This window comes from Schistocerca serialis, chromosome 2 (genome assembly GCF_023864345.2).
Source record: "Schistocerca serialis cubense isolate TAMUIC-IGC-003099 chromosome 2, iqSchSeri2.2, whole genome shotgun sequence".
NCBI lineage: Eukaryota > Metazoa > Arthropoda > Insecta > Orthoptera > Acrididae > Schistocerca > Schistocerca serialis.
Genome location: NC_064639.1, coordinates 582070267 through 582093803, shown reverse-complemented (window position 1 = coordinate 582093803; position 23537 = coordinate 582070267). Strand labels below are relative to the sequence as shown.

The following is a 23537-nucleotide window of genomic DNA, read 5'->3' as shown; positions in this document are numbered from 1 at the left end:
AAATGTCTATTTACTTAACTTACAAAATCAGACAACGAAAAATCCAGGATGGAATAATGACAGTATTATGAAAAGATTAGTTGCTACTCACCATATAGCAGAGACACCGAGTTGCAGACGGGCACAACAAAAAGACTGTCAAACAAAGTTTTCGATCAAACAGGCCGTCATCACACACACACACACACACACACACACACACACACTCACACACACACGCACATGACCATAGTCTCTGGCTGCCAAGGTTCATCACTCGAATGTACTTATATATTTACGATATTACAGATGCAAGCTCACAATCAAATAGAAAGATTTTGGCACAAAGAAGTCTGGATGTTTCTTTCCATATGTTAGTCAGAAGTGATTGTTTAATCAAATGTGAAACAAGTTGTTGGAACATACAGGATCCAATCATCTTTTCATTATGCAGTAATCAAAACTCTTTATTTCAAATTAAGCAGCCGTTTATAACTTACCAACATAAAAGGCGAACAAGATGGTAGAGCATGTTGATCTTTTGGTAGCAAGAGCCCACTGCGTGAAGTGGAAAGGAAGTCCGAACAGGGAAAGTGTTCAAGCTTTCTTTAAGTGGAAAGGCCACTCAATAAATGGGCGAAAAGAAACTCTATGACATAGCAGCTCTCTCTCACAACTGGAAACTAAAACAGTCAGAACAACAGAAGAATCTATATATCTGTGTCCAGCGGCTGTGGAAGTTTTTCCTCTTATCTTTGGAAATACTTTCTCGTTGCTATTTCCTTAAGTGTCTTTCTATTCCACATTAAGTTCTGAAACTGAGACTCATCAACATACAAATTTTGGTTATGAAGGCGCTGGCTGCCACATTTCTTGCTGATGAACAAGCTAGTGTAAGATGATACTGAAGCTGAATACATTAAGCTCACCATTCAAATATAGGTATTCATGATTATGAGTGTACTGAAACTGGAAAAAGAGTGGTAGCTCAAGAGCTTGTAAAATTTTTGGAGTTGTTGCATTACTCATTGCTACCATGAACAGTAATTGTTTGCTAATAATGGCTGGCACAAAGTGGAAGAAAATCAGTATCAGCTGACTTCTAGTGATACACATTGAGTAGTGGCACAGTGCTTATTACACATTCATGAGGATGATTATTCAAATCCTCATCCAGTCTTCCTAATTCAGGTTTTTTGTGACTTCACTAAATCACTTAAGGTAAATGATGGGATAGTTCCTTTGAAAGGGCACGGCTGATTTCCTTCTGTATCCTACCTCAATCTGAGCTTGAGGTCCATCTGTGATGACCTCATTGATGGGACATTAAACACTAATCTCTCCTATCCCTCCCCTGTACTGATACTTCTGCTCCCGGCACCCTTGTGAAAAGTACCAAGTCATATTGAATGTAAAGTATGCACCATGTATCAGTAAGCTGCTGTTGCATGGTTCTGTATTGTTTCTGATATGAAATTTCCAGTGCTGTAGAACTTTTTCATGTTCATTGCTGTTTTCTCTAACAATCCCGTTTTACTTTTCTCTTCCTTTCCAGAATTAATCCTCCCAACAGAGGGTTCTCACAAATTTGACAGAGATAAATGGCAGAAACACATTGCTCCCATACTGAATTTATGGAAGAAACTCAACCAGGTATTTAAGTTGTGCTGTTGTCTTATTCATATGAGGGATAGTCATAAAGTCGTAATTATCATGTCAAAAAATAAAGTATATGTTATAAATTTCATGTTTGTTTGTAGATACATGCATGACTGGTATGCACTGATATTCTTGTGTCACTTAGAGCTAGAAGGGTCAAAACAAAATGACGCAGTACATAGATAAAGAGGCACACAGTTCTGTAATTTCATCAGGTTACCTTCCATTAGGAAAGTGGGTGCACTCAGCGACTGTTATGTGATTTATAAATTATAGAGAGCCACACTCAGTCATCCTTTTTTTGCAGTTTAATTATGCAAATCCCGATTTTGGCTAGTGCCTATCCATTATCAGTGCACTGTTTTCTAATCTCGATGCATGTTAGTTCCCTGTTGTTTGGGCGCCAGTCACAGTTCAGTTCAAAGAGCTATGACTGACACTCGAACAACAGGGAAGTTATTTACAACAGATTCACATGATTCTATGTGCTGCACTCCAGTGAGTAAAAATTACATTTCTTTTTTACAAAATGAATCCATAGTGCACCTAGCAAGACAGCACATCCAATATTGAATATTAAGCACTGACAATTGGCACACACCAGATGTAAATGAGAAAATGCATTTTTATAAAGGTTTTTGAGGAACATTATAAAAACAATAAAGTCTTTCATTTTAGAGATTAAACTTATTATACAGTTTGACTTCGAACAGTGCAAACCGGTATGGGAGCACACCTCTGTATTAAAATGTAACTAAGTTACTCTAAAACCACTGATTGGCAAAAATCAGATAGATGAGCAATCTTTAAAATACATCATTACAATAACAAACCCTTTCCTATTGCGTACAGAAAGACACTTATAGGCCAATGAAAACTGCTATGTATATGGCATAAACAATGGCATTTATTCCCATTGCAATATCAAAAAAGCTGTGACTATACCATTAGTCACAAGTGGCTGTAATACACCAAAGTACTCTTGCGCTACAGTACCATAGACTATGCTCAGCAGTCATACTTTTGTTCATTGCACTTTAATGAAATATAGTATCTAATGAAACGAAAGTTACCCATGAAAAATTGTCTCAACAACTGTCATTAATTTACATACAGCTCTCTCATGCCTGAGATTAGAGGTATTTGCAGTTAAAACTTACAAACCAAAGTAATGATAGTGTTTACATTCATTCTTCCAATGAGTAAAAATCTTTACAATTTCATTACTACAGGATCACAAACCATAGCATTCGCAAACACATACAAAGGCCAAAATAACTACCAGCTTATTGCAATCCAGTCATGTAAACCACAGAGAAGCAAAATCATCTCATGTTAGGAATTACTACAGTTTCTTTATAACCACTTAAAATACAACATCAACCAAATTCTGGTGTATAGTAACCCATTAGGTGCAAATAAAATGGAAAACCATGTTAGACATACTATTAACAGCCAAATGAGGATAATATGATGTCCACCAGTTATATGATATTCGAAATTTGGCTGTAGTAAGCACATTTCAGTCTTTAAACCATTGCAGTGGACTACAGTCACATTAATGCATGGGCTACACAACTTTACCCTCTATATTCCAATCTAGTGAACCATGCTCCTCACAATGCAAAATCACCTGTATATTATGTAAACGCCCATGGCGAGAGACAGGTCAAAAATGATGTAAAATACTTGATGTCATTCTGCCACAACATACAGGAACCAACCATTTATAGTCTGTTTATTCTAGCACTACACATCCAATAGCAGGAGTTGGTATCCCCTCCCAAAGTTGTCAGTAACTACAGTTCCTGCCTAAACAGAGCAAAAAACCCTTTATATCCAAAACCTACTTGCTCATTGAGTACTTTATCTGGTTCTTTGATTATATTTCTGTAAATTTCTAATTCTTCCAACTGCAGGGCTTTAGGAGCAATGTGCAGCACTTCCATTGTTTCCTGTATTGTCCCAGCTACATTCCCTTCATTCCTTAAATGCAGGCCAAATGCTGTTCTGTTATTTTGACTAACATGCTCTCTGAACATAACTGAGAAGGACCTGCCCATCTGACCTATATAAAATTTATCACAGGATCTGCACTTCAGCTTATAAACCCCTGATGGCTCAATTTTTGAACATTACCCTTATGAACTCCTTTACTCAGTCTGTGTCTTAGTCTGTGCTTGAAGTGACCCTTTGTGGAAAATACCATTTGAAATTTGTCCAGGAAACTGGATGCCAGTTTTGTATACATAGGCCCCCAGTACCGTAAAGAACTTTTTATCCTTACTATGTGGGTCTTATCCTGTCTATGGTTTTTATATATCTTTGTAATTAAGCTACTTCTGTATCCATTTGCTACCACAATCTGCTTCAGCATCTTACGCTCTTTATTAATTTTGCTTTCCTCTTATGGGAGTCTCTTCATCCATGCCAGCATTGTGTGAAAAAAGGCCTACTTATGCTGCACCAGATGATCAGCATCATTGCAAATTATCACATCTGTTTGAGCGCATTTCCAAAAAATTGGGGCCGGCCGAAGTGGCCGTGCGGTTAGAGGCGCTGCAGTCTGGAACCGCAAGACCGCTACGGTCGCAGGTTCGAATCCTGCCTCGGGCATGGATGTTTGTGATGTCCTTAGGTTAGTTAGGTTTAACTAGTTCTAAGTTCTAGGGGACTAATGACCTTAGCAGTTGAGTCCCATAGTGCTCAGAGCCATTTGAACCATTTTTGAACCAAAAAATTGGAAAACCCAATTTACTCCCCTTTTGTATCACTGTTAGGTCCAAAAAAATTAATTTTATTATCTGTTTCACTGTCAAGTGTATATTTAATATTCCAGTGCTGTTACACAGCTGCTATCTGCAGCCCTCCTCCTTTTACTACAAGGAATGTGTCACGCATATAACTTTTATAAAAATGTCCACTAGCAGACCTGAAAGACAATTGTCCATCTCTAAACCTTCTGTCTGCGGATACACTCCACTATTAAAAAAAATATATATATATATATATATATATATATATATATATATATATATATATATATATATATATATATATATATATATATATATATATAAAAAATAGAGGGAAACATTCCACGTGGGAAAAATATATCTAAAAACACAGATGATGTGACTTACCGAACGAAAGTGCTGGCAGGTCGATAGACACACAAACAAACACAAACATACACACGAAATTCAAGCTTTCACAACAAACTGTTGCCTCATCAGGAAGAGGGAAGGAGAGGGAAAGACGAAAGGATGTGGGTTTTAAGGGAGAGGGTAAGGAGTCATTCCAATCCCGGGAGCGGAAAGACTTACCTTAGGGGGAAAAAAGGACAGGTATACACTCGCACACACAAACATATGCATCCGCACATTCACAGACACAAGCAGACATTTGTAAAGGCAAAGAGTTTGGGTAGAGATGTCAGTCGAGGCGGAAGTACAGAGGCAAAGATGTTGTTGAAAGACAGGTGAGATATGAGTGGCGGCAAATTGAAATTAGCGGAGATTGAGGCCTGGCGGATACTGAGAAGAGAGGATATACTGAAGGGCAAGATCCCATCTCCGGAGTTCTGACAGGTTGGTGTTAGTGGGAAGTATCCAGATAACCCGGACGGTGTAACACTGTGCCAAGATGTGCTGGCCGTGCACCAAGGCATGTTTAGCCACAGGGTGATCCTCATTACCAACAAACACTGTCTGCCTGTGTCCATTCATGCGAATGGACAGTTTGTTGCTGGTCATTCCCACATAGAAAGCTTCACAGTGTAGGCAGGTCAGTTGGTAAATCACGTGGGTGCTTTCACACGGGGCTCTGCCTTTGATCGTGTACACCTTCCGGGTTACAGGACTGGAGTAGGTGGTGGTGGGAGGGTGCATGGGACAGGTTTTACATCGGGGGCGGTTACAAGGGTAGGAGCCAGAGGGTAGGGAAGGTGAGAAGGTACTTCCGCCTCGACTGACATCTCTACCCAAACTCTTTGCCTTTACAAATGTCTGCTTGTGTCTGTGTATGTGCAGATGCATATGTGTGTATGTGCGAGTGTATGCCTGTCCTTTTTTCCCCCTAAGGTAAGTCTTTCCACTCCCGGGCTTGGAATGACTCCTTACCCTCTCCCTTAAAACCCACATCCTTTCGTCTTTCCCTCTCCTTTCCTCTTTCCTCATGAGGCAACAGTTTGTTGCGAAAGCTTGAATTTCGTGAGTATGTTTGTGTTTGTTTGTGTGTCTATCGACCTGCCAGCACTTTCGTTCGGTAAGTCACATCATCTGTGTTTTTAGATATATTTTTCCCACGTGGAATGTTTCCCTCTATTATATTCATATCATTAATTTGAACCCAACAATTACATTTGTTATTGTTACTGTTGGATTTCTACATCTTTCCTGTCATCTAATTTTCTCTTTCTGTTTTTGCAAGTAGTTTCACTTTGTATTCACCTTCCCTTCTTTACCGAATGTACCATACAATTTTATCCCGCCTATATATACTCAATAATACGTAACCCACCTTCAAACCATAACCAAAAAAAAATTTTTTTCCGCTTTCAACAATACTGCTGCTACAAAATCCACCGTTTCCAGGCTTGTCTGACATTTGGCATTACCCCCAAAGGCCTCACACTTAAAGTTCCCATCTCTGGCTGTAATCCTTCTTTCCATCAGTCCCTATACCAGTTCCAAACTGAACAATCCATTGCCCTCACCCACCTAATCCTTCACCTACACATCAACTCAGCCAATGAACACACCCGTCAACTCCTATCCTTAATAAAAGTCCTCAATCTTTCCTCTCCCACATCCACACCAGCTGTTCAGAGCATCCTCCTACAGGCCAATCGCAAATTAGAACAGCATACCACCCTCCACCTAAAAAAACTATCCAATCTCCTGGTTTCCCACCTCCGGAAAGGCAACTCACTCACCTTTCGCAACCTTTCCAGCAAACCTCAACTTCCTCTCATTGCACACAGACCCAGTCTCTCCCATCTACTCAATCTCCCACTTCCAGCTCCACTCCCCCCAAAACCTCAAAATTCCAATCAACACAATCTGGAACCACAACACCCCAATTCAGTAGTTAACCTTTCCTCCAAACCTCTCTCCCAATCCGAAACCTCTGTCCTATCCAAAGGCCTCACCTTCAGCCCCACTCCCAGATTCAACCAAACAGCCCTTGTCAAAGATTTACTGTCCTACACCCGTACTCTCTGCTGGAAATATCACTTTGCCACGAAGAAAAATGATCCTAATCCTACTCCTAATGGTCCAACTCCCCAAGACACTATCCAAATTGAACCCTGGCTGGAACAGTTCTGTCCTCCGTTACAGCGGGACCCACCTCCTCTTCCTCAAAATGACCCTCTCCAAACTTTCCAGGAATTTCTGACTTCCAGCCTTGCCTCTCAATCCTTCTTAAAAAGCCTTAATCCTACTCCCAACATCACCACTGCTGAAGCCCAGGCTATCCGTGATCTGAAGGCTGACCAATCCATCGTCATTCTTCCGGCGGACAAGGGTTCCACAACCTTGGTACTTGACCATCGGGAGTATGTGGCTGAGGGACTGCGTCAGCTTTCAGACAACACTACATACAAAGTTTGCCAAGGTAATCCCATTCCTGATGTCCAGGCGGAGCTTCAAGGAATCCTCAGAACCTTAGGCCCCCTACAAAACGTTTCACCTGACTCCATCAATCTCCTGACCCCACCAACACCCCGCACCCCTACCTTCTACCTTCTTCCTAAAATTCACAAACCCAATCATCCCGGCCGTCCCATTGTAGCTGGCTACCAAGCCCCCACAGAACGTATCTCTGCCTACGTAGATCAACACCTTCAACCCATCACATGCAGTCTCCCATCCTTCATCAAAGACACCAACCACTTTCTCGAACGCCTGGAATCCCTACCCAGTCTGTTACCCCCACAAACCATCCTTGTAACCATTGATGCCACTTCCTTATACACAAATATTCTGCACGTCCAGGGCCTCGCTGCGATGGAGCACTTCCTTTCACGGTGATCACCTGCCGCCCTACCAAAAACCTCTTTCCTCATTACCTTAGCCAGCTTCATCCTTCACTTTCGAAGGCCAGACATACCAACAATTAAAGGGAACAGCCACGGGCACCAGGATGGCCCCCTCGTATGCCAACCTATTCATGGGTCGCTTAGAGGAAGCCTTCTTGGTTACCCAGGCCTGCCAACCCAAAGTTTGGTACAGATTTATTGATGACATCTTCATGATCTGGACTCACAGTGAAGAAGAACTCCAGAATTTCCTCTCCAACCTCAACTCCTTTGGTTCCATCAGATTACCTACTCCAAATCCCATGCCACTTTCCTTGACGTCGACCTCCATCTGTCCAATGGCCAGCTTCACACGTCCGTTCACATCAAACCCACCAACAAGCAACAGTACCTCCATTATGACAGCTGCCACCCATTCCACATCAAACGGTCCCTTCCCTACAGCTTAGGTCTTTGTGGCAAACGAATCTGCTCCAGTCCGGAATCCCTGAACCATTACACCAACAACCTGAAAACAGCTTTCGCATCCCGCAGCTACCCTCCCAACCTGGTACAGAAGCAAATAACCAGAGCCACTTCCTCATCTCCTCAAACCCAGAACCTCCCACAGAAGAACCCCAAAAGTGCCCCACTTGTGACAGGATACTTTCCGGGACTGGATCAGACTCTGAATGTGGCTCTCCAGCAGGGATACGACTTCCTCAAATCCTGCCCTGAAATGAGATCCATCCTTCATGAAATCCTCCCCACTCCACCAAGAGTGTCTTTCAGCCGTCCACCTAACCTTCGTAACCTCTTAGTTCATCCCTATGAAATCCCCAAAACACCTTCCCTACCCTCTGGCTCCTACCCTTGTAACCGCCCCCGATGTAAAACCTGTCCCATGCACCCTCCCACCACCACCTACTCCAGTCCTGTAACCCGGAAGGTGTACACGATCAAAGGCAGAGCCACGTGTGAATGCACCCACGTGATTTACCAACTGACCTGCCTACACTGTGAAGCTTTCTATGTGGGAATGACCAGCAACAAACTGTCCATTCACATGAATGGACACAGGCAGACAGTGTTTGTTGGTAATGAGGATCACCCTGTGGCTAAACATGCCTTGGTGCACGGCCAGCACATCTTGGCACAGTGTTACACCGTCCGGGTTATCTGGATACTTCCCACTAACACCAATCTGTCAGAACTCCGGAGATGGGATCTTGCCCTTCAGTATATCCTCTCTTCTCGTTATCTGCCAGGCCTCAATCTCCGCTAATTTCAATTTGCCGCCGCTCATACCTCACCTGTCTTTCAACAACATCTTTGCCTCTGTACTTCCACCTCGACTGACATCTCTACCCAAACTCTTTGCCTTTACAAATGTCTGCTTGTGTCTGTGTATGTGCGGATGCATATGTGTGTGTGTGCGCGAGTGTATACCTGTCCTTTTTTCCCCCTAAGGTAAGTCTTTCCGCTCCTGGGATTGGAATGACTCCTTACCCTCTCGCTTAAAACCCACATCCTTTCGTCTTTCCCTCTCCTTCCCTCTTTCCTGATGAGGCAACAGTTTGTTGCGAAAGCTTGAAAGATGAAAGGATGTGGGTTTTAAGGGAGAGGGTAAGGAGTCATTCCAATCCCGGGAGTGGAAAGACTTACCTCAGGGGGAAAAAAGGACGGGTATACACTCGCAATACACACACATATCCATCCACACATATACGGACACAAACAGACATATTCAAAGGCAAAGAGTTGCCACTGCATTTTTAGTTTTACTTGCATACACTGATGTCACACTGCACAGAAAACACTTAACGATTGTAGTAAACCTTATCACATGCCTTGGTCAACTGAATCTTCTCCAAAAAGGTGTAGGCCTCCTTTACTGCTCGACGAGGCACATATTTATGAACCTGTAGCACGCTGCAGGTGAAAAATAGGTCCACAACTTGAAATAAATGGTTGTAGCTTCATCAAAAGTTGCATTGAGAAACATCTGTTTTTTATTTCTTGATGATGACTAGTTTCGGACAGCTGTGTCTACTTTCAAACCATCCTACAAAGAAGATTGCAGTTTACATGATAATTTTATACAAATGAGGCACATATCTGTAATACAGTTATACATGTAAATTATACAAATTTGTCATGGTTCTATTTTTCAAGTTGCCTCACTAGTTACATACTGTGCTGTAAGTGTGACATAGGAGATAGTCCATGTACAGAAACTGCTGCTGCAGTAATCAAAGTGGTGTATGGTTGACTTAACAGCAAAAATACACCACAGAGGCTGGACATTTTTGCTCATTAGAGCACAGTATGTAAAACTATGTAAATCTGTTGTAAATGGCTTGTCTGAGGGTGAGTTACTGCATGCTGGTCATTTGCATTTACTCTCTTATCTTTGAGTGTAATGCGACACAGTGTGGCTTCAACTTGTAATAATAAATCGTAATTTTTGGTCGCTGTATGAAACTGTTTTATTACGTTTCATATGAAAATAAGACATTTTTCTTCTCCATTAGAAGACTCAATAATATTATTTTCTCATGTATCTGGTTTTGCCAATTGGCAGTTTTAGAGTAACTTAGTTAGCTTTTAGGATGGGGGTGCTCTTGCAACAGTTTGCACTGATCTAAGTCAAGTTGCATAATAAGTTTAATATCTAAAGTGAAAGAATTTTTGTGATGTACCTGAAAAACTTTTTAAAAAGCCATTTTGCTCATTTCCATCTGATTTTCACCAATCGATGGTGCTTAATGTTTCAGTATTAGATGTGTTGTTGAGCTAGTTGTGCTGTGGATTCAGTTTGTAAAAAAGAAATGTAATTTTTGCTCATCGGAGTACACTATGACGAACAGTATAAATCTGCTGTAAATGACTTATTGTTTCGATATTAAATGTGTTGTTGAACTAGTATCGCTATTGACATAATATGTAACAAAAAAAGAAATGTAATTTTTGCTCATTAGAGCACAATATGTAAAGTTGTGTAAATCCATTGTAAGTAGCATGTCTAAGGGTGGTTCACTGTATACTGGTTGTTTCCATTTTCTCTTTTATCTTTGAGCATAATGCCACACATTGTGGCTTCAGCTTGTTATAATCAGTACAACACTTTTCTTCTCTGTTAGATGATTGAATATAAACTAATGAATTACTGTGCGGATGACCTACTTCAGGGGCAGTCTTCCTGTAAATTGGTAGCCTAATTTATTTATTTTTGGAGTAGGGGGTACCAAACTTTTTGCTTTTGAGTTGTCTCACAGAAAACTTTAAATATCTCAGTGAGACCAGCCAACAGTCAGGACTGAACACAACAGCCAATTAAGAAAGAATCTCAAAATAACAGAAAACATATAAGCTCAAGCAGAGTCACTGCAACAAAAAAGCTCTCTCCATCATTGCAGAGCTATGATACTACAACACAGTAGTTCTGCTAGAAGCACTCTGTGTTGTAGAGACTACAGTGATTCATGGCCAAACAAAGATAAGAGAGAGATTGTAAAACAGGCAAGGAAATTTCTCAGGAAAATATTTGGACCAGTTTTTCATCTTAGATGCAAACATGAAAAAAAAACAGAATTAAACAGAGTAAGATGTCAAGGAAGTGGGAATCACACATAGTACTATATGCAATTGAGGACAGTTCAAAAACATCACTAACAAAACACACACTTAAACAAAAGCACATGAAAAAGAGCTCAGGAAAGAAGAACACATGAGGGAACACGAGCATATGAAGAGAATTTGGGACAGTCAAAAGAATATAAGTATGTATGTTCTGATGAGTATATTAATATTGAAACATTAAGAATTTTATATGTCATCTTTATGTAGACGTTTCTATCTTACAGAACTGTATTGTGAAGGGAGCTTTCAAACCAGTATGGGAAAAATCACCTGTATTTCAAAAGAGAGCAATAATAATTTCAGCTGAAGTAAAATTAAGAACATCATGCACAACCTAATTATTAGTTTTAATATTCTTACTATTTATGTTGTTTTTGTTTATTATCTTAATGACAGAAGACACTAAAGTTACCAACAGGTATAAGCAAAGTTATCAAATTGACATAGAATAGACTTACATATCTATGTAACAATGAAGAAATACTTCATAATTAACTGACAGTGTGTTAAAATTGTTGGATGCAAGAAATTTTTAAAAATAAACAATGACTTATGTTGAAATGCTCAAATAAAATGTATCAGGAGACCGAAACTTGATACTGCCAAATGAAATTAATTCATTGAGATACATTTTAAAAGGAAACAATGGCTTATGTTTAAATGCCTGTGTGACTTGGAACTGAGGTGAATTTGCCTTGTAAATGTAATAATGAACTTCCTCAGATGTAATACTAGATCTCACACACATCTCTCTTTATGTAATATGGAATGTATAGCTTTTGCTTACAAATAATACGTATATAAATAACCTCATTCATATAATAATGCATGGAATGAGCACAGAATCAAAGAAACAAAGTGCGTGCTTTACTTTCAGCACCTGTGAGGCATCTGGCATCTACATATTTCTCCTACTTTTTCTTCTCTTCAGTTATTTGATAGTATTACTGTTTAATTCATTCTTTACTCTTCTTGATCGACCTACTCATTAAGGAAATTTTCATTTTTCTTGACTACTAGTCCTCTTTATGTCTGTCATATGTAACAATATTCATATTTTTTTAAAAAAATTTAGGTTTACAAAAAATTAGTGATTAAATATTATAGAAAAAGATAATATTTTATTTTCTGAATAAGACATTGATAGTAGCTCAGTATTAATGTGATTTTCATATTTCCAGAAATGAAACTTTTTTATAGAAGATAAGGAAGAGGTAAAGGAGTGGAGATAACATGATGTCCCTGTCAGGAAAGTTAAATCAGTCATCATCAAAGCCACCAAAAAACACATGAAAGAATGTATTTTTCTTGAAGTAGATTGCTATAAACACAAAAAAAGATAAGAAAAGAGCTCTGAAGAGAGTGACTCGGAATGATCTTCCCATCCCCATCCTTGTCCTCCACCTCCTCCTTCTTCATTATCTTCTTTATTTTTTGCTTCAGCACACTCCACACTCTTTTTCAGTAGTATTACTAATGTTTTATTCCTTTTTTTCTGTAATGAAATTGGTTGTTTAGTAACATTTCATGTATTCTGAACTTTGCATGTAATTTCATTGTTACATCAACCCCTCTCTCTCTCTCTCTCTCTCTCTCTCTCTCTCTCTCTGTGTGTGTGTGTGTGTGTGTGTGTGTGTGTGTGTGTGTGTGTGTGTGCATCTATATATATATATATATATATATATAGATGTAGATTTGTTACAGTACAGAATGTCCATAGTTGCAGATTTCAAAGTGCTTTGCATTTCATTTACAGAATTCAGGTTTGATTCAAACAAAACCTTTGCCACAAGATTCAGAAATAAGCTCTCCAGTTGTCAATTTCGTATTACTGGAGCACAACCATGCTATAACACTTGTGCATTTTGTTCATCAGTCCTTGGCAAGGCTAAGCAAAGTAATGCGTGCAATAGCTCTTCCATCTAAGGAAACTGAACAGACAGCAATTGCTCTTATCAGTCACAAGGTGAGTACTGAAACACTGATTTTTAGTATGGTTATTTTGTATCTCCTTATAAGGCCTGTTACTAGGGAGTCTCCCTGTGCACAAATTACACACCAATCCATAAAATATTGATAGAGGCTGCTCCAGGACTGTGATGGTTAAATAGCTTGTGAAACATATGCCAGGTATGCCTGATGGAAGACATGCCTAAAAAGTAGGCAGGCCAGGGAAGCAATAATAATCTTTGCTCATCAAAAAAGGCTTGCACATCTTTCCCTGCATGTGACTAGGCACTGTATTGCTGAAATATCGTATGTGGAATTGGCTGAAGGAAAGAAAGTTGCTTGCATGCTAATACTTTCTTGATGTAGTAGTTACTGTACAGTTTGTCCTTGGTGTGTTGGAGTTAAGGTATCCAATGACACTCTCCAACCATAAGACTTTTGATTTGTATATTGCATTGCATAACTTTTCTGGCTGCTAGATTGTCATCACCATGGCAGTGTTCAACAAGTATGTAGCTATCACAATAGAGCAGGTTCCATCTAAACTTGTTAGAAGACACTGGAATCATATTGAGAAAGACGATGGTACAAATCCCCATCTGGCCATTCAGATTTATGTTTTCCATGATTTTCCTGTATCACTTAAGGGAAATTCCTGAGTGGTTCCTATGAAACAGCGTGGTTGATTATCTTCCCAGTCCTGAGCTTCTGTGCTGTTTCTAATGTTCTATATGTTAAATCTTAACCTTTATTACTTCCTGCCATCTGAAGATTCTTCATTTTATCATTCACATTGCCAGAATGACTTTCACATTGCTCATTGTTCCTGGGCTGTGGATGTCAATATAAAGCATGAATAGTATCAGTTTAGCCCACAGCAGATGGCATCAAATCCTTGACACAAACAGATCCACTACTGTTGTAGTGCTTCAGTCTATAACAACACTGGATGAAGTTGTTCATTACATTATGATTTGCAGAGAGAACAGTCTCCATTCCAAATTGCAGTGACATTCTGTATTCCAGTATCCAGTCATCACTGCATAAATGGTCTTTGTCCTGTTGATTACTCATACACATCATTGTTTCAGCCACATGCCCTTTACTAGCTCAGTTTGCAGTATGACAAACTTGTTTTACAGAGACTGAACATTTTATATCATTTAAATTCATTCGCATCACCCTTCAAGACTGATAAGGCACACTGACACTCACTTTCCTGTTTCCATTTCTATTGGCAGCTGTCACTAATGAGGCGTGGTGTAATATGGACCTTTTCAGTCACGTAAGTGAGGGGATTTCTGTGCCTATGTGTATGCCATTGGTCTGCAATATTAATCAGCACAACCCTAGAATTGACAACTCTGGCTGCTCAGTGTTCACTAATATTTGTGCAGATACTATGATTTAATTAATTAGTGAAGATATAGCCATTTAACCCATCAAGCATTCATTGTTCACTTCATAATGGAAAGGCAGGTGAGGCCAAGAATACAAGTCTCTTTGCTGTTCTGAAACTTTAATACTCAAACTCTAGTACTTTTGTTGTGGTAATTTATATAACTTTCCCATTATATTGTATGGTTCTCAGTATTTCATCAACAGTAATTAATCATTTTAGAAGTAAATTTATCAACTTTGATTTAATTTTGAATTAATGAACTAATATTGGGAAAAAATCTGTTCTTAATTATTTGTGTTTTGTCATAGGTTCCAGAATCATGGCAAAATCTTTGGTGTGGTCCAAAGGAGCCTTCATTTTATTTACACTCTTTAGTATCTCAGGCCACTGCAGTTGGTCACTGGGCAAATCGGAGCTCAGATTTGTTGCGAGAGCCTCTTGATTTGGGAGATCTGTTTGAACCTGAGGCTTTTCTTGCAGCTGTGAAACAGCAGACAGCAAGGTATATAATTAAATGATTTAAGCTTTCAGATAAGTAATTTCTTCTTTACCATGAGTAGAAATAGAAATTGAATGGAAAAAAAGAGGCAATTTCCCACTCATTAAACTGGCTTGGTTTTGGAGGGAGGTGGAGAGGGTTCAGGGGGTGTTTAAGTGTGACACATCCTTCATATTTATGGTTAGCAAAAGTCCTTTTTCTGTTTAGCTTTTTTCAAATGTTGACAATAATTATGGGATGTGAAATTTCATTCATTAATTTCATATCTTTGATTTTTCCCATATTTACTAACCTGTGATAGAGTTTTACAAGACTATTGTTTTTCTTAGTTTGCTCATTTATGATTAACTATCATAAAGACTTCATTCAAGTGCTGCTTAACATTATGCCATCTATTTACTCGTTTATTAATGTATGTGTTTTAAGGGCTCTGTTCAGTGGCTCATTAAGTAGGATTTTGTTTAGTTGCTGTAAAAGTTATCAACTCCAGCTATCAATTACAGTTCTAAATTATTATTATTATATCATGTTGTTAATAGAAATCAGAGATGAGAGCTAGAAACTGCAAAATAGAGAAGTAAAGGAACACTATTACAGCTGCAAAGGAAAGGTTATATCACATAAAATCCTCAGTTAATAAGAGACAAGTGGACAAACTGTGCACAGAAACATAAGACATGTAGGGTTGTTAATTTGTGAACCTGGTCAATTCTTTAGCTGATGTGAGCAGACTCTGAACAGCATGGTTTCAGTTTCAGGATGTAACAAATCATGCCATATGTGGGCATGAATAATGTCTGACAACTAACAAGCTTTTCCTACAGCCATTTAGACATTATTAGAACTGAGTGTGGAGAAGCTATTGAGAACAAGAATAATGCTTCAGTCAGTGTGTGGGGAAGATTTATTTATGCATAGAGATGTAGAATCAGGAAATGAATATCAGCTATAAGGAAAGGTGTATAGTATTAATGAGAATCATGAGAAACAACAAAATGGTCAGTGTAATGAAAGACAGCCAGTTTTCATAAAAAAAACTATGTAATAAATCATAAAGTAGTTTCAGTTACTTGTATGGTAAATATATAAGTAACATCATCTTGATATCAGACAAGTACTGTATTTGATGGAACATTACAGAACTCGTCCATTCACTATTTAATGAATTGGATGGAGCATACCTTACTATATGAGCTAAATAATAACTTCACTGATCCATGTATTTACATTTAGTATGTGTAATTGTTTTTATGCTATTGCTGTTGTTTAGATACATACATCTGCTGCTTCATTGTTTTAAATGTTTTGTATATTTATTCATTAGCAAATTATTACGTTCTTTTCTTTCTTTAACTATTGAAAGACACTTTTTTCCCTAAAGCTTTACATTCACCATCAGTTTGTCATACATTTATAATCTCAACAATCAACTATTCTGTAATAATCTGGTTTACAATTTGCTTCAAGGGAAAACGATGTTGCAATAGATGACCTTAGACAGGTCACAAGTTGGAATCAGAAGAATGTGTCCAGTAAAATGAAAGTGTGCTTGTGCTTGAAAGGACTACAGATAGAGGGTGCAGTTTTCAGTGGTACTTCCCTGACTCCTTGTTCTGCTGATGCTCCTGATGCCTCAGCTGCTCCTATCTGCACACTCACATGGATGACAAAGGTCTGGTATTGTATCCACCTCAGTTGAAGTATAGTTTTTTTGCTCTGTAGTGCTTTACGATAAAACGTATTTACTCTTTATCAGAATGGATAAATAAGACCTAGCTAAACTTGTGAAATTAGTAAGCATGCATCAATTTCAGCACATATCTTGCTTTTCCAAGTACTCATATATCTAAAAACAAAGATGATGTAACTTAGGAAACAAAAGCATTGGTATGTTGATAGACACACAAACAAACACAAACACACACACAAAATTCAAGCTTTCGCAACCCACGGTTGCTTCATCAGGAAAGATGGAAGGAGAGGGAACGACGAAAGGATGTGGGTTTTAAGGGAGAGGGCAAGGAGTCATTCCAATCCCGGGAGCGGAAAGACTTACCTTAGGGGGGAAAAAGGACAGGTGTACACTCGCACACGCACACATATCCATCCTCACATATATAGACACAAGCAGACATGTATATTCTAGAAGACACATAGGTGTGTGTTATAGTGGGTTTACCATAGCAAAGTGCAATTGTTCTTGCCATAAGCACATCTGTTTGAATGATCACATCAATCAAATTTAGAGTTTCCATACTTTGTACTAAAGGCTGAAGACAAATACAATCTTGAAGAATTCTGCAAAAAATAGCCTTGGTACTCCTCGGCTATAAAAATCTTGGCTGTAACCTTAAGGAATTCTAGGACTAACTTGCATTTGAGCTTGATATACAGCTATTTTTAGTCTTGTCTTGTGATTAAAACTCAAAATATGTCAACAACGAACAATTTTGATTGTTTTTCTGCAGTTTTTCTAGCATATGTAAGACATGTAGTCTGGAAAGACATGTTTGTATTGATATTGAATAGTCACGTAGTTAATTATGGATTGAAACATCCCCAGCAAATACCTGACACGATTGAATTATAGAATGTTCCAGACTGAGCAAACTCTTTAACTCTACTTTATGTGATGAATTACCATGACAGATTGAAACTATATGTCAGAATGAGAAACAAATATAAAAATCTGAATTTCATGCACTGATGAGTCAAAACATCATGACAACTGCTCACTGTGAAATTGAAAGCCCCAGGTGACATCACCGGGACTTGATGCAGTAAGAAAAGCACATAAATGGAGCAGAGAAAAATGTGAAATTATTTCTGGTAATGATTCAGACCACAACTGGGGAAAGCCACTGACTTGTGCTACTCTGACAAATGTGAGACTGGTGTCTAGGAATGAACATGTCAGAAATGCGAAAGTAGTCAGCTGTTCACATACTACTGTCATGAGCATCTATGGAAAGTGATTGAAGGACAGTGAAACTACAAGTAGGCCACAGCGTGTTGAACATCCACTCCTCATCATCACTGAACATGGAATCTGAGGCTTGCCCACTGTGTAAAGCAGAATAAGCCAGTTGGAACAGTATAAGATTAGGGAACATGCTAAATAAGTGTTCATTTCAGTTCTATAAAGTAGGAAACAGATGGTTTTTTCCAGCATCAATGACCGGGAAAGAGTTTAGAATCTGGCAGAGCTCAGCTAATGTGAGGGGTGCCACAGGGTTCTGTTCTGGGTCTGCTGCTGTTCTTGATTATATCAATGATTTGCAACTAAACTTGATAGATGACTCAAAAACATTACTCTTTTCAGGTGACACAGGTATTATTATGAAAGATGTGGAGTGTATTGTAAATGAAATAGCTAAGAGGGTAGTTGCTGGTAAAGTTCCTAGGTTGTGTGGCTGTGGTCCATGAAACTTTTCCATTCATAATGTTTCCTTGAGATGAGAGCTGCACTGGACATGTTAAGAGATGCTACATTGCAGCTCTGGATGAAATGTTAGGAATGGAGTAGTTTCACGGACCACAGCCATACAACCTGAAAGATTTAACAGTGGCTAAGAAATCTGGACATTAAAAGGGTAGTCAGTAACATTTGGATTTGGCTTAAAGAGAACAGATTAACACTTAGCTCCAACAAAACAAAATGCACAATTTCAGGCACAAAATGCTTGTAAAACTGAAATTTTACTGTTAAAAGGTTATCAAACAGTTGGTGATGTCAACCTTTTTAAATTCTTAGGACCAAGGATAATAGAAAGCTCCCTTGGAAGTATCATGTTCAAGAGCTTGTTCAGAAACTGAATGGAACTTTCTTCACTGTAATAATAATCTCTACTGTCTTTGATATTGAATGCAAAGGCTTTGCTTATGTTTGCTGTATTATCTCAAATGTCAGGGAAACTCTGTGTACTCAACAAGAATATTTTTAAATCACAAGAGGGCTTTTTTAGCAGTTTGAAATTAATAGTAAGTATGATTTTTGAGATATGTTTGTTGTGCTTGGTGAATTGGTTCTGTCCAGAAACAGCTAGAAGCTGTATTAGCCACAATAGATTTAGGCTTCATCCTGCTGCTCTAAGCTTCAGCTATGTCGGGGCAGCAGTGTCTTTTTAATTCCACTGGCAATCTGTCACTACATCTTCAGATGTGCAGCATCTGACGGATTTGTCAGACAGTGACAGACAGTGGTGCTTTTGTGTATCTCTGGATGGAAAGTGAATGTGGGAATTGCCAGAACAGCGTACGCCTAGTGACATGTACCATATGTTGCCCTGTATTGATAACACATCTGAGCCATCATTGGATGCCCTGTCGGGTCAGAGGCTGATGTTCCTGCTACTTCCAGACAATAATTGAGAGTGCATTTGTTGGTCATTATGAGCTCCAACATTAGAATTATATAGCAGACAGGTCAGGAAAGAATGCTACAACAAACTTGGTATGGTTGCTGGGAAGTCTTGTCTGAGGTACAGAGGAGGTTCTGCTGGTGGCTGTTGAAAGCAGTGAGTACAACCAGGTGCAAATGATAGCTCACATTAGCATGAAATATGCTAGCCACCTGGATTCTGAGGCCATTCCCAGTTCCTTTAGGTGATTGAATCGGTGAAGACAGGTAGACCTACCCACAGAGTAGAATCGAACTCTCTCTTTGCAGTATTGTACCCAGACACGATTGTAGTCCTTTGGTTTGGAGCCAAGAGTAAAGTCTAAGCCTGAGACTCGGACAATTCTGTGTTGATTTTGGATCCAAATTTCTTGACCTCTGTTATTAGATAGAGAGTTACAAGGTCCCCCTCAATAGGTTAGACATACACTACACACAGCAGGTAGGTCCTTGGGAAGCAATGTGTGTGTGTAGTGTGCACATGGATGTCTCTTAAGCTAGAGGAACCCCCTCTTTAGGGACAGTGGTAAGTTACCTGCCAAATATTAAGAGAGATGAGCCACTTTACTCTGAGAAGAACATTCATACTTGCAGACAGGAATGAGAAAATGTTAATACGATTTTATAGAACTGCAGGAACATCCATGACAATGTCTCAGAATTACTATCACTTATTAAAGGCAATAATGCTCACATATTATTAGAAACAGAAAGTTAGCTGAAACCAGAAGTGAACAACAGCAAAATTCTAAGTTCAGATTTGAATATATATCAAAAGGCTAGACTAGATGCCAGTGGAGACCGTGTATTTATTGCTGTAAGGAATAGTATGTTATCTAGTGACGTTATAACAGAATCCAACTGTGAAATAATCTGAGTAAAGGTAGTCTTCAACTATGGCTGGAACTTCGTAATCCAATGCTTTTATAGACCACTCGCCCAAGGAGCTACAGTGGCAGATTGCTTCATAGAAAACTTGAAGCTGATCACAAGTATGTTTCCTGCTCATGACTTCACAATAGTGAAGACTTCAGAATGCCAGCTATAGACTGGGAGAGTCATAGAATTGAAACTAGTGCCAGATACAGTGATACTCATGACTGAGTAGTCTGTTTTCTATCTTACACAGTAATATTACATTGCATAGGCACTGCAAGCCATTATTCACAAAATTGGGAATAATGACTGTTTACAGCAATTATTTATTTTTGTGCCTGCTCCATGTTAAATCCAGATTCCTTCAGCAAGAGGTATGAGATACATGATCACAATACCCACAACAAAGAGATCAAATGTACCAACCTGCTGACTGTCCAAAACAAGAGACAACTTTCTGACAATTGTCCTAAGAATGTTCATATAACTGCCCATGGAAGTGCAAGTCTTGCCACTGGAGAGATTCAAGAAAAAAATTCAAGAGACGTAAAACTGCATCAGTTATACTCTGTCCATAAATTTTTTGACTGAGAAAAGAATGAATTTACTGAGCATTCTCCAAATCTAGTAAATCTGTCAGAGATCTAAAATGTCAATGGCACCTGGAGTGTATCTATAGCAAAATGCTTTATCTGTTCAATTTTTTGTAATGTTACATATTATTTCTATTGTAATATATCAAGTTTTGGATTTTGATGAGGACTGGGTCCACAACCTTTGTGAAATTTTTAAATGAGGCCATTCTGATTTATTGTGGTTACAGTTTTGACACATGGTAATTTTCAAGCCTTTTTACAGCCCAAAGCATAATCACTTTATTTAAACATATCAGTTTTGAAATTTTTTGAAGATATGCATCCTGCCATGGCTGGTGAATGTCACAGACTTGATAATGCAGTCTATGTAATATAAGGATTGTAGTGAAATACCATATCAAACTTTTGTTTTTGAATTCTGTTTTATTATTATTATTATTATTATTATTATTTACAGAGTGATTATGGGAAACATCAGCACCAAGAATATATAACATTGCCTTTATACCTCACATCAGCACGTGAAAGAGTTATTACCACACTAGATGTGCCTTGTCGTGCTTCAGATCATAATATTTGGATTAAAGCTGGCACTTGCTTCTTCATAAAGAAGTAAAATACTAGAAGACTTTTAGCTTATTGAGTTATATCCCAGGTATAAGTCACCAATTGATGGTGACATTTCTCTCAAGTTTTTAAAGTAACATTGTTACTGCAGTTGAAACCAGTAAGCTGATATTACTTCATGTAATATTTTGCTACCCACTTTAGGAAAGCACTGAAATGTGACACAATGAAGAATTTTATTTGTTTAATCAATGTACAGCAATATATACTTCACAATAAAAGCTTGTATATGAACAATATTAGCATTATTATACATCATGTGTGTGGCAGTACTATACTGTAGAAGTACCTTGTGTCACTGTTAAGAACTGTTTCTTTGTGTACTCTGAGTATGTATAAATGGAAGTTCAATTTTCAGAAAATTTCATTCACAATTTCAGTCATTCCTTGTTATTTATTACAGAAAATACAGAGACACGAGGAGCTGTATATGATATGATGCAGATTTTGCAAATGTTGTCTGGCTGGGCCTGAATATTTTCAGCAACGTACAATGTGAAACTGAATATATGCAGATTTACAGCATATGAGGTTGATGTATTTTATTGTAATTGGTTGATAGAACTTTAGAGTGCCAGTACTGACAATTTGTTAAGAACTAATTTTCCTAACACCAAGGCACTTCATACCATACAAGACCTTATCTACATGGACAGTTTTGCATTCAGAGTCCCAATTTCAAATCATCATCAGTCATACAGCTTGAACTGTTGATATTTGCTTCTGATATTTTACCATGAACTAAATTTTCTAAACCAAGACAAACATATTCAGTGTTTAAGTTATGACTGCTCATTTGCTAATAGAAGTTATCTTCTAGAAGATGTAAATAACAGCACTCTCAAATCTGGTATTATGAGACTGTGTACACAGATAAGTATACATTTCATTCCATAGAATCATAGTGAGGATACCCTCAAGGATAAAGAACATTGCCATAGCAACAAAAATATGTAATGTGTATTTACAAACAAACAGTTGCACTATTGTTCCTTTTGCAGATATTCAGTGAAATGGTCCTCAAGAATGTCAGTTAAGTAAAAATTCAATTAGTTTCATGTAAAAATTACTACCAAAATTATCACAAACAAAAAGCATAAATATGCTGAAGTGCATAAGATACTTCTTAGGCTTTGTAGCCATCCACCATTTAACAAATTGGTTTACGATACTTACTGTAGTGAAGATGTGCAGAAGTCAGATGTTATGTAAGACTCATGCTAGTTTATATTATTAATAGATTAACTGATTCTATTAAGATATTTCTCAGTCTGTATATAAGGAAGTAGCCGCCAAGAAGTCCTTTAGGATTCAGTTAAATGGAACTTTATTAGTTGCAAAACTTTATATTTGTGTTGGCAAATTACATAGGCCAATGAAACAAAATTATTTTTGAAAAACTTTTTTTACCTTGATAGCTGATCTTTATAGATTTTTATGAGCTGAATCCAAACCTAGCCTTAGTTTGTTTTTATCACCCATAGTTTGTGAGCAATATGCTTTTTATTGTATAGTATAAAAATCGTATGCTATATGGTAAATGGGGAAATTAATGAAAGACTTTGTTACAACATAAGCATGATTTGTATTTACAGTAAGCTACTTAAAACAATGACATGCATTAATAGAGGATTCATTCGTCAACTGGAATTGTTTTCTATTTTATTTCTCTTTTTTCTTTGAACCTTCTTGTGTAGCTTTTTCCACGATGAGTCGCTTGCTGAACTTCTTGGCGAAGTGATCAACAGTAGTCCCCCATCATGTTGGTGTTCCAGCGGCCTTGGTAGCGTTTTTCCATCATTTTAATGTCCTGGTGAAAAAACTCTCCTTGCTCCTAACTAACATCTCTCATATTGCCCGGGAAGTAATCAAGGTGACTGTTCAAA

The 23537-nt window shown here is 38.2% G+C and overlaps 1 protein-coding gene across 1 annotated transcript in view; it reads left to right on the top strand.

The window, feature by feature from the left end:
* Positions 1 to 23262, top strand: part of LOC126457597 (cytoplasmic dynein 2 heavy chain 1) — an 808157-nt gene extending 784895 nt beyond the window's left edge. Inside the window, exons 68-72 of the mRNA XM_050094037.1 lie at positions 1535 to 1632; positions 13059 to 13268; positions 14963 to 15156; positions 16621 to 16825; positions 21482 to 23262. Of these exons, the coding sequence (XP_049949994.1) occupies positions 1535 to 1632; positions 13059 to 13268; positions 14963 to 15156; positions 16621 to 16825; positions 21482 to 21640 (866 nt within the window). The 3' untranslated portion in view covers positions 21641 to 23262. The remainder of the gene's footprint in view (positions 1 to 1534; positions 1633 to 13058; positions 13269 to 14962; positions 15157 to 16620; positions 16826 to 21481) is intronic.
* The last annotated feature ends 275 nt before the right edge of the window (positions 23263 to 23537 follow it).